Raw genomic sequence first — 12,889 nt, forward strand, 5'->3', positions numbered from 1 at the left:
TAAAATCTTTAAAAAAAAATGTATTTTATATTCTTAGATGGAAAAAATGTCTTCAGTTAAATAATAAAAAAAATACTACCACAATAAAATGTAAAATCATATATTTACTATTAAATAAGCAAGCATAATATAAGCAAAATAGGCAATTTAAATCGGCTTTTTTTTTTTTAGATTTTATTTATTTATTTGACAGAGAGAGAGAGAACAAGTAGGCAGATAGGCAGGCAGAGGGAGAGGGAGAAGCAGGCTCCCCGCTGAGCAGGGAGCCAGATGTGGGGCTCGATCCCAGGACCCTGGGATCATGACCTGAGCCGAAGGCAGCCGCTTAACCGGCTGAGCCACCCAGGCGCCCCTTAAATCGGCCTCTTAATATCATTCTCTTATTCTCTGAATTACTGCAATTTCTATATGTAACTTAAACTAGAGCTATGTTAGTACCTGTTTCTTTTTAATGATAGTACTTTTATGTATATTTTTATACTTTTATGTATATTTTTAAAAACCACATCATCATCTATATGAAAATTATTTGAGTTTAAAGGAAAAATGTAAAATGTCACAGTTGGAAAAATGGCTCATGCAATGACACATGAGATTAGAAGAATAAGTTAAAGTCACAAATATTATTAACATTTATTAAGTTTCAAATGGCATATGGCATTATAATCTATGAGATTTTCATTTTATACATTCTTACAAATTTTTGAAATGATTACTAGAGGAACATTAAAATTTTTAAGAAAATGGCAGACTTTATTTACTGGAAACAGTAGTGAATTTTGTAGTAAAAATTTAAAGTACTTGTGAGTTATCAAAACAATTAGTCATAAGGGTCCCATGGACTTGGCTTATTCTCCAACCTGTTCTAGGTCCATTCCTTGTGACTGAAGCAAGATACCTTGGGTTTATTTTATGCTGAATCATCCTCCAATATATGTTCAAATCTAGAACAGAGTTAATTTTTATAGTATGGAATTTTGATCAACTCTCCAACACAGGAGACAGCACACCTGCTTTACAGTTGCACACTTACGACTGTAACACTTTCAAGCAGGATACTGAGTCAGGTAACCTGAATTGAAGGGCTCCTCTCAGGGGGATAATTTGAAAGATCCTTCCAAGTGACTTAAGGATCGTTGGGGAAATTCAATGAACTGTGCATGTTTACATTCAAAAGGGGCCATGGCCTATTCTCAGTTGTTTAGGAGCTGGGCTAACCAACAAGCTCTGACTTTCTAGGAGGAAGGAAAGAAGAAAAGCTTAGCATAAGAATATCTGGAAGGTATTTGCAGGAATTCTCAACTTTTTCAAGAAAAGAAGAGTCTGAAAATCATAATCCTCTTTGAGAAATAACATGATACATTGATATATTAAATATATCAGGTATCATACCAGGCTTTTGTATAGACCACAGGCAGTAGGCAGGCATCAAAAGTTTTAGAAAAATTTTGCAAAAATACTAATGACTAAGAAAAGTCTATCTATTAATATTCTCTTTATTAGAGTTGAGAAAAGACTGTATCAGATGGAGAGATCTAGTTCTTAAAATACCTGTGTTCTGCAGGAGCATAGCCTGAGAATCTGCTCCATAAATTGTATTTAACTCTTCAAACACTGCTGAAAAATATAAAATTTTCATTATTTTACCAGAGCTTTTGGTGGTTGTTCACTCAGATTTTCCTTAGTTTAATCTAAGGTTAAAGATACACAGTGGCGCTGTAAATTTTAGTCTTCTCATAAATCTAGGAAGGAAATAGAAAATTTTGGCTTGGCTGCACCTTATTATATTCAATAAATTCCTAAACATTCTCAATAGCAGATATAGCTATATATAAAGAAATAACATTATCAAGTATAACAGGTGAGGGCTATTTACATAAAGAACATTTAAAGTATTGTACATACACTATTAGTAGGAGAATGGTATCCATAAAGTTGAAGACGCTGACATAGAGCACAAAGGGCCAAATGAAGTGTCACATTTCAGAATGAACCCAAGTATAGCAAAAGAAAAAAAGAAAAAGACGACAAAATAATCAATTAGGAAGGGCAAATCATTATGCTACATTCTATATAGAGCACACACACAATACAAGTGGGATAAATGTTAAAGATGAGTAGCAAAGTTTTTCAAATCTCATATAATTAAATATTAAATGAATCTGTGCTCATTTCAACCATTTTCATTTTAACTTTCTGATCAGCTACTGCTTTGAGTAAAACATTCCTCTGAAGTACATGGTTTTATTTAGACATGCTTCAGCAATTCTGTATGGGTTAGGGGAACAATCTAGATAGATGAGCATGGCAGTGGAAATGGTATGAGAGATCTGCAGCGGAATCTTGTTCTGTTCTTTTTAGTGCTGTGATCTTAGGCAAGTTAATGAACCTCTCTAAGATGGCTTTCTCATCTGTAAATGGTATGATACTTACCTGGCAGAAATGTAATGATGACTAAATGGGCGTAACATTTATAATGGATATAGCACAGAGTGTCTCAAGAAATGTTATGTTCCCTTCTTTCCTTCTGAAGCATATGCTATTAAGTGGCTACATGTTTTAGCTCCTTTAATCTCCATAACAATCACATGTGGTCATTACTACTCTTATCCCCATTGTACAAATGAAGAAACTGAGCCACAGGCAGCTTAAGGACCTGTTCAAGGTCACCCAGATAATAAATGACTCCTAAGCCTGTGTTATACTGTCTCCCTAATGTAATTGATATATTTTCACTACACACTAAATTTCAATGGCTTAAAAACTCAAAAATCTCATCAGTTCAGATTTGCATTATTTAAAATGTGGCAACAATTAATAGTAAGTTACCACTAATCATCATTATTGTTAAACATAGTAACAAACATTTGTAGAGAGCTATACTGTCTTAGAATGCTATTTATTTAGTTCAGAGGCTGTACTAAAGTTTATTTCTGAATTGTTTTAAGGAATAGTTTTGATCGCTAAATTATGTAAATAAATTTCAGGAGCACTAATTAAACTCTGTAAGATAAATACCTACGAGGTACCTGTGTAGATCAATGACTCTAGTAGGCATTTCTTTACATATAAGCAAGTTATACAGTATATTACTTATAAATTCTTTTTATCTATTCTTTAAAACAAGTCTCCTTCTCCATATATTTGCTAGAGAATGCTTCACTGACCTGTACGCATATAAAATTATACAATTTAGGGTATGCTGATATAATTTAAGTTTCATAATTCAGATAGACTTTCCCTAATTAGTCCAAGTTAATGAGGTTTTATTATATCATTATTATGAGCTATTTGCATTAAATCAGCATTAACTTTACTTTACTCGGGCTGCAATAAAGCTCAGAGCCAAGCTTTGTGCTGACACTAACTTTTCCCAATGTGGGTTGTCTGCTATCATTTCTCCCTTTCCTCTCTCCCTTTGTTATTTGACTTACGTATTTTAGTAAATGTTAATGATTAAAATAGTATTGTGTTTTTCTTGGAAGATCCACGGGTCCTTTCTGGAAGTAGTATAAATAAACAAATAAATAAAACAGTTAAATTTCTGAAACTAATGTAAATACCACGTGTTTCAATTATGCTCAAATTAAAAAAACACAAATTTATATCCATTGAAATATGATCTATTCTATCACTGAGGTATCTCAAAAGATTAATTAACATAGTTCAACCTCCTAAATGATATTTTATTAACAACTTGGCTATCCAGTTAAGTATAGTTAATCCATCAAAATTAAAACAATTGCTTACTCTTTCAATGTTATCTACAGAAAATAAAATTTATGAAGGTATTTAATTCTCTAGTGTTATTTGCTAATATTCTAAAAAATGGCATTTATGGGGCTAATTCCTATGGGATTTATAGATTATAATTTAAAAACCATGAGACCTGAATTAGAGAATTCATAATGCCCCTTTTAATTCCTGGCTAACATTATATCAGCTCTTTGATTTTTTAACAGTGTCTTCCATAAGCTTTGCCAATTAGAATATTGAGGGTGGTTCAACAAATATTGATAATTATAGTCAAATATACTATGAAATAATAGGTATTTCATATCCTGATAATCTGATTTTATTAAATATAAATACAAACTTAATCTATTGGGATTGAATACGGCACCATCTGCTACAGATAATCCATGTTTTTAAAAAACATAATACATATCCTTATAACAATGAAAATCATAAAAAAAAAGTTGCAACTCCCTGAGGTTAATTATTTGAATTCCAGGTAGACCAACTAAACTACTGCACAGGGTCACTAATTTGCAAAGGAAACAGTTATCATTTACATCTCAACAGAACTGTGTTTCTGCTAAGTACCAGATGAAAAAATATGCTATAGTGGGTAAAAGTACAGTTTGGGAGCTGCCCAGCCATGGACTCCAATCTTGGCTTTGACATAATTACAGATAATAAGAGAACTATTAGCAGATTAAATGAGAAAATGCATGCAAAGCATCTACTACAGTCCCTGATAGTAAGATCTCAGAACATGTTTGTTATTTTTATTATATGAACCTGGGATACTCTCAGACTGAAATATGTGGGATAAACAAAAAGAAAACTGGTAGGAAAATGGAGGGAAATGTTGCTTAACTCTACCTTCAGAATAAGTTGAAAACATGAGTCAAATTTAGTGCCACTAAATTCACTCACATGTATAATTAAATCTTTGCAATTCACCTTTAAGTTTTTTCATGCATAATGATCTGTATTCATCTATTATATGATGTACCCTTCAAATCTCATGGATAACAACAATATGGATGAAAATGATATAATGAGTGGGATTATGGACACACATGTTTAATATCAATATTTGATATAATATTGATAGAGATGCATATAAATCTGAAGCAAATTTTCTAGGTAAGAACTTCAGAAAGTTTTCCCAAAAGGGACAGCTCCACAGTTACAGACTTTAATTATTGTTTTTCAACATGAATAATTCTCAGCTAGAAAACCCACCTTAAACTACTATAAATTATTCTTACCAGCACTGCACGCTTTTCTTCATCTCCTTTTGTTTCTCTCTTTTCATTTTTTTTCCTGAATATCTCTTGAAGCTGAAAGAGAAAGTGATCAAGAATCAAATATCCAGTGAGTTTCTGGGTACCTAGTTACCACTCTGTGCTAGGTATATTCTAAAAACAAAGAATTAGCTTCATCTACAAGAACATTAAAACTACTATAGATACATTTTCTGATACCAATTTTTTTTTCCTGAGAAAAAAAAACACACCCTTTGCCATCAGCAGCCTATGGTTCAGTTAAATGTACAAAATTATAGCTTTACTTTATCTCTAAGACATAAAGACAGGGAATTTGTGACACACAAAAGAGATGAAGCCAACTGGGGTAGAAATAACACTGGAATAGAATTCAGGGACTCTGGGTGTGAGCCCATCTTCTGTCACATACTAATTTTGTGATGGTGGACAAGGTCACATATCCCTCACGAGGCTCCAATTTACTCATATGTGAAATGAGGACGCCCCCTAAAGTCCCTTTCAGGTAATTGTACATTGTGGGCTCTGCGTACAACCCCTTGGACAAGTTACTCTAATTATTTGAGGGATTGTTTTCCATTTCCAGAACATGTAGATAATTCCTTACTTTAGAGGAATATTTTTTTTTCCTCCAGCTACATTGAGGTACAATCACCAGGTCTTGTAAGAATGCTGTGCAAAGGAAATATTACAGATAGTTACTCAGCACATTGCCTGTCACATAATAACCTCTCAAGAAATGTCAGCTCTATTATCACCTCTTTAAAATCCTATTTTACAAATGGAAGCCTAGTCCTACCTCTATCACAGCTTTCTGGGGAGGTCACTGTTTGTGGCTTTGTAACTGGAACAGCTATCTTAACTCTTCATTTCATTTTGTACGGCAATAGTTGAAAGTCAAATAAAACGTATCACCTCCCAAGATATGTGATAACACAAATACAGTATAGAATCTGAATGATTTTTTAACAAATACATTTATTTTCACACTTTTTCTTAGTGAAAAGAGTTTTTAGCAAGGGTTATTAATAATCATTTTTTAAGTAGGCAGGAGAATCATAGGTTTTAGACCTCTACAAGGAAGTCAGCTTAACTCTACCTCCTGCTTTCAGGAATTCTTTGCTGTTTACAAACAAATAAAAACAACAAACAAAAAACATCACTTATGAGGCAGCAGGACAGCCACTGCAAAGAGTAGAGAGGGGAAACAAGTTGTACGTGAACGTTTTTACCTCCCATCCCCACAAACAGACAATATTCCAAAGGACATCTATAGAGACACCTTTCAATGCACTGAGTTCCTAAAGGTACTCTTTTAGTCGATGGGGTAGAACTTGGCAGTGTTGCCACAGAAAATTTATTAAAAATTATTTAGAATACTAGGCCCATTCTGAAAGTCCTAAAAGACAGTTTTATGCTATCATAACAAAACTATATTAAACTAAATCTGTTTATTTTAGGGTGTTAGGAACATATGTCTATCTTTGCAGTGAAACTGAAAACTCTCACCTCCCCACGGCATCCTGAAAAGCACTCAAATGAGGGGTCCTTCATGGTTCCAGGTTCCAATGGTGTGACTCAGGGACTGTCCCCAGGCAAGGGCTACATGGGTGTTAGAGTAAGTCATCTGACAGATCCCAGTAATTAGTCTGCTTGCTTCCTTTTGAATGGCTACTGATTATGACAAGGATTTTTATCTCTTCCCTTTTCTACCACAGAAAACAATGATTTCATAGTTTCTCTTCCATGTTCCAGCCTCTGAGGAAAATACTAAGCTGTTTAAGAGGTTTTCTGAGGGATTTTTAATGGCTTGTTACAAAAGAAAATAGAAAATAAAATGGCTATTTATATGCCATCTCTCCCTTTTCTTTTAGCTAGGAATTATAGGTAAATACAGAATTGAACATAAATGTTAAGGGTAGAACTTGTTACTGTAAGGATCTCTACTTTGGAGAAAAAAAATAGAATAGGCATTTTGCCACCGAAGCAGATGCAGGATCCATGGGTAAAAAGAAATAGGAAAATTCTGGAAAGGGGAGTGGCAAGATGAGTGAGCAGCTGATGATGTTGCCAAATCAGCATCAAGCTGCATCAGTCAGGTGAGAAAGACTGAAGGCAGATACCTAAGAACAATCTTATTCTCCCCATTTTAGATCAGCCCTTGTTCAAAGACAAGAGAAAGGAATAGCAAAATGGGGACAAGACTGGAATATAAGGCAGTCATGAGTGGAAGAGAAAAGCAGAAAAAAAAATCACAGGTCCTATCATGAGAAGGAAGGGAAGTTCCGGTGGCAAAGAGCTGTGGCTGGGGGCTGATACGATGGGGTCTGAGCATAACCGAGCATATACCACACCTCTGAACTGCCTGTTATCCACCCGGTGGAAAATATTTAACTCATTTCAAATGTTCAGAAAACATGTAAACAACTATAATCATCTTTATATAATGAATACAATTTATATTTTTATAATATAAAAATTATTTAAAGTACACAACGCTGTACTTCTTCATTAAATTAAGGTGAAAGCATAAATTTTTCACTCTTCCTTCTACGTTGTTCCAAATAATGCAAAAACATAAGGATGTAAATAAGCAATATTTATTGATAAAATGCAGCATATAATATACATACCACTAAAAACTCCTTTTTATCCACCATCTCATTGCCATCAGTGTCAAACATGTTGAAAGCTATTCTAAAACCTGCATGTGGCTCTGCCAGAAAGAACAGAAAAGCACTTGTGAAATGGAAAAATGTTTTTAAAGTGCAGTTGTGAATAGTTAAGTATACTCTGTACAAAAATACTTTCTTTCACCAAGAAATTAAAAGCAGGTTACTATTAATGAAATATAATAAAAGCTACATATGTATACATATTTCTGTTTCATGTATTAGCACTCTTAGCAACAAAATTGATAATACACTTTAAAAGTATTTGTCTGATACCTGCTGTGCAACACAGGCAGCATAATTTAACCACCTTAACTTCCAAAAAGAAGTACTTCTTTTTGTTATCCCAAGTTTGTCAGTTTCAGAGGGAAATAGCAAATCATCACATATGTTCAATATTTAGAACACAAGAAAAAAAATATGACACAATGGACCAATCCTGATTCTTAGGAAAATCAGAATGGAAATGACCTATGAAAATAAATGTCAAGCACAAGAGATTACATAGTGGGTTTAAACTTTCAGAAGCTTCAAAAGGAGACATATAAAATAAAAGAGGCTTGGATAATTCTCAATTTCCCCAAAATACAAGGAACAATTGCTTTTCTGAGAAAGACGCACTTGTAAACACTAAGACTGTTTAATTTTATGAACCTTATAATGAGATTCAATCCATTTATCTTCTAAAGCATAAAGAAGAAAACCTCCCACAGAAGAAAACTTACATATCCTTCAAAGAGAAGCTCAGTGCACATGCCTTTGTGAAACATCTGACCCTTTCTTTTTTTAAGATTTCATCCATTCATTTATTTTAGAGAGCACACACAGGCACACGCAGTCGCGTGAGGGGTGGAGTGGTAGAGGGGGAGCAAGAGGGAGAATCTCAAGCAGACTCCACATTGAACGCAGAGCCTGCTGTGGGGCTGGATCTCAAGACCCTGAGATCATGACCTGAGCCAAAACCAAGGGTCATTAGCTTAACGGACTGATCTACCTAGGCGTCCCTCTGACCTCTTCTTTTGAGATGACTGGCAAAAAGTTTTTAAAAGGGGCCTCCCACAGATATATTTGGCATTACCTGCTGTAAAATCTTGAAACTAGCAAAAGAGAAGCATGTAACCTTACTTTCTTAACTGGCAATAGCTGTCTCTGAAAATGGAAACAGAAGCCAGTCTTATATGCAGGCTCATTTCTGGCATATAGTTTAGGAATTGAAACTTACTTTCATTAGCATTCAGTTAAGAAAGAAATAAAAAATTTCATTATCTCTAATAACCAAGTTTTAAGTTAAAATGATCTTGAAAATACACAATGAAAAGAAGTCCTCACTGTTTGGAAGGGAAAATGAGGTTAAAATAATAAATAGCAAAGAGGAAAGAATCATAGACAGGTAAGGTGAATTCTCTAGCCCACTTTCTGCCAGCTCTGTTTTCACATTTCTCTTGGTTCTAATCTAAAAAACATCCAAAAGTTTTCAATTCAAATTCCCAGAAGTTTCTAAAATAGGTTCTGAACTCCAAAGGAAGATTCACTGCATCCAAAGATCCTAACCTTTCCATGTAAGCAAAACCACCGTATGTTTTTTTCCTACACTCTTATCCATACCCTGTCCCATCTCAACAAGTGGCTTTCCTAACCAGTTCTATTATATTCTTGCCTGTCACTCTGCCAGTTTAGGTATTTCAGACTTAACAGTTTTGTAACCAAAGTTGTTCTATAGCTAACAATATAACTTTTTCACAAGTCTCTGAGATATCCTTGGTACTCCTCTAGTTTTCATGGAGTATTCATCATTGACTAGACTTGAATCATAATGGCTTCCAGTGTGGAACAACCTCAGATAGTTGTATTACTAACTGCACAACACTTCTTGTTCTTCAGCACCAACATTTTAATTTCATTTTGAGTCCAGGAGGAAAAAAAATACAAGAAAAAATAAAGGATGATAATTTTCAAAATTCATATGCACACATGTACATCCCCCAAACTTCCTGCGACAGAACTCCAACATAACATCATTCATTACTAAATTCAGAATAACATAATGGCTCTGATTTTTCTAATCATAGAAGTACAAGGAATTTTATGACTTGTTTCTAATGACAGAGTTTCACTGATAATTCGTATTTCCAGACATCTCTACAAATCCCCACAAACAGAAATCCCTCTAGCGATATTCTTTCATTTATTCTTTTTTTTCACTCATTCACCTAGTTTTTGAGAGGCTACCATGTGCTAGACACTGTCCAGAAATGGACAAAAAAGAGAAAATCTCTGCCATCATGGACCTTGCATTCAAGTATGGGGAGACGAAAACATACAAACCAATAAACAAATACTTTCAAGTAGTTTTAAGTGCTATGAAGAAAATAAAACATGGTAAACGGATAAAAAGGGAGAGGTAAGAGAGGGAGCTATTTTAGGGAGGATAGTCAAGAAGCGTTCACATTTCACATTCAAACGAAAACTGAATAATGTTTATTATCATGAGGATCTTGAGGAAAAAGCACTGACAGCAGAGGGAGCAGAAAGTACAAATTCCTGAGGTGAGAATTCAAGGAACAGAAATGCCAGGTGGCTGGAGCACAGTGAACAATAGCAGGTAAGTTCCTGCATTAAATGCAATGAAATTTAACTGAAATCATTAGTAAGCCCTTCCTATATTTCATAAAAATTGCTGCATATGAGAGGCAGAGAATAACAAAGCTGTTTTAGTATGTATAATGGGTATTCTGATACACTCACAGTTAGAAAACTCATTCTTTCACACTAGTCTTAAGAAACTTAAGATTTCAATGAGTGTAGCAGGAAATTTACAAATCCCTACATGACCTGACTTTTAGGCTTTCATGTAAACCAAAAGGAATGATGTATGATATAAAATTTATAATTTATGAGCACTTTATTCCTATACCATATGTCATAAAAACATTTATGTCTTTGACTCTTGATAGTGCTATTTGCTGATAACATTTAGACATGAAATTTGCAAAATAACCATAGATAAACCTAAAGTGATTTTCAATAGTAAAAGAATCTAAGATTTGTTTTCCAAGATTCTGATTTAAAAACAAAACTGTATCCAAAAGTAGACTCAATGAGTACACTTACTTGTTAAAATACATAAAAGAAAAAGATATTCTGTGTAAGAAATCACACCTAGAAGAAAAATAGTATTAGTAATGCTATATATAAAGTATTACTTTATCAAGCAAAATATTATTCTTACAGTAATAAGTAATATTAATAAGGAACTTACTGTTTTAAAGAACAAGCTAAGTATTGTTTTAAACAAGACTAAACTATTAAAAATCACGGCAAAAGAAACAACAAAATTAATTTTAATTTGTTTCACAATGCTTCTGTGGAAACTCATGCAAAATTCCCATTAATACTCCTAGATATATTGGCCAAGAAAGCAAAATTATATTGTTTATTTATAACTATAACTTTAAACTTGTTGCTAGTTTTCAATGGATGAACTAACATAAAATAAAAAGGTTGGAAATGGTTAAACTGTAAAGTGCTTAATTACTTCTTAATAACTCTTGAAAAAAATAACAAATAATTCTTGAAAAAAACATTTAGATATTCCTGCTTACAAACTAACTAACGCTTAATTGAGCTTCTAGGTAGATCCTGAGAAAATTAAAATCAGAAATAAGTCAGTAACACTTCTCCACAGATATCAGATAGTCCAAATGTTCAGTAAAAGGGTATACAAAAATCCTTAAATAATCAGATTGTGAACCTTGAAAGTCCATTTTACCTGATGTTCTTTGAGGCTCCGCTCTTTGTTACAGAACAAAGAGAAGAGAAGTCACTGTCAGGCAGTTTGTCAGAAAACTTGAAGGGAACTAGCTGGAGGCCCTGAAAGCATTCCCTTCTTTTGTTTATACTACAATATTGTGACCTATAGATAGATAGTTCTGGTTGACTGCCATGAATGTTATGGGAGAAAGATTCTGGAATGGTCAATGTATATAAAAGATACAATACCTAGATTCCATAGGGATCCCTCATAGAAAGAGAGAGAGAAAGAAAAAGAGAGAGAGAGAGAGAAGGAAAGAAAGAAAGAGAAAGAAAGAAAGAAAGAAAGAAAGAAAGAAAGAAAGAAAGAAAGAAAGAAAGGAAGAAAGAAAGGAAGAAAGAAAAGGAAAAAAGGGGAATGGGATTGGGAAATGGACTCTATGTCTCTACAATCCCATCATCACTGACTGTTGTTCTAATTGACCTGGTGGAACACACAAGAGATGTTGGTTGATATAAAGAAGTTTAATAACTACATCTTTTATTTGATAATTAACTCAAGATTTCCCTCAGTGAACAATTAGCAGTGAGAGTACTAATCATAATTATCATGGTAGGTACTTGTTTGTAGGACCAAATGGTTTTTGAGGTGGTGTAATCCACAAACAAGAACAAAGTGAAATTTATGATATAATTTAATAAAAATGATCAATGAAAGAAAATACTACTCAACATGAACTGTAGATTCTTAATGCTTTCCAATTACAAAAATGTAAAACTATTAGACTCACCTTTTAATTTATTTTAAGGCTACCCAAAATCAAAAAATAAAATAAAAATACATATGCTAAGCATATAAAAAAAGAGGGTAAGAAAGATGTCAACTACATTTCTTTTGAAAATTCAATAAAAAAGTTCTAAGGGAAGTTCCTTAAAAACATTATACTGTTTATTTCCTATATCATGATACATTACACAGCTGGCTGTTATAACTAAGTCTGAAATACATGTTTTCATAAATGTTGCATAACAATTAATTTTTTGTAAAACTGCATAACATTTTCTTGCGGGGGTAATACTTTAAGCAGATAAAATACAACTGTAAATTAATCTTCAATAGCTCTCAAGATTTAGCTTTAAAATTCCTTTGCCACTTAAACCAATTTATAAAAAAGCAAGGCTCTCTGGGACATTCTACTTCGCCTAACCTAACCTAATGGTTCTAAAACTTTTTGTGTACATGGATTCCTTCGATAATCCAATCACCATGACATAGCTCTGCACTATCCTACAGGGTAGCCATTGGTCACATGTGGCTACTTAAATTTAAAATAAATAAAATTAAATACAATAAAAAATTCAGTTCCTCTGTTACAGGAGCCACATTTCAGGTGCTTTTTAAAAGCCTGCATCTGACTAGTAGCTACTATGGGAGACAACACAGAAATAGAA

The 12,889-nt window shown here is 33.5% G+C and overlaps 1 protein-coding gene across 4 annotated transcripts in view; it reads right to left on the bottom strand.

Annotated features, from left to right (window-relative positions):
* MICU3 (mitochondrial calcium uptake 3) overlaps positions 1-12,889 on the bottom strand; it is a 101,116-nt gene that overhangs the window by 30,586 nt on the left and 57,641 nt on the right. For 3 of the 4 annotated variants that reach the window (XM_081808101.1, XM_081808120.1, XM_081808129.1), the window contains exons 5-8: positions 10,799-10,846; positions 7,649-7,731; positions 5,001-5,072; positions 1,906-1,944 (exon numbers count right to left, since the gene is read on the bottom strand). In XM_081808101.1, the coding sequence (XP_081664227.1) occupies positions 1,906-1,944; positions 5,001-5,072; positions 7,649-7,731; positions 10,799-10,846 (242 nt within the window). The remainder of the gene's footprint in view (positions 1-1,905; positions 1,945-5,000; positions 5,073-7,648; positions 7,732-10,798; positions 10,847-12,889) is intronic. The other variant, XM_081808109.1, reaches the window with a different exon arrangement.

This window comes from Leptonychotes weddellii, chromosome 2 (genome assembly GCF_054177405.1).
Source record: "Leptonychotes weddellii isolate Sample4059 chromosome 2, ASM5417740v2, whole genome shotgun sequence".
NCBI lineage: Eukaryota > Metazoa > Chordata > Mammalia > Carnivora > Phocidae > Leptonychotes > Leptonychotes weddellii.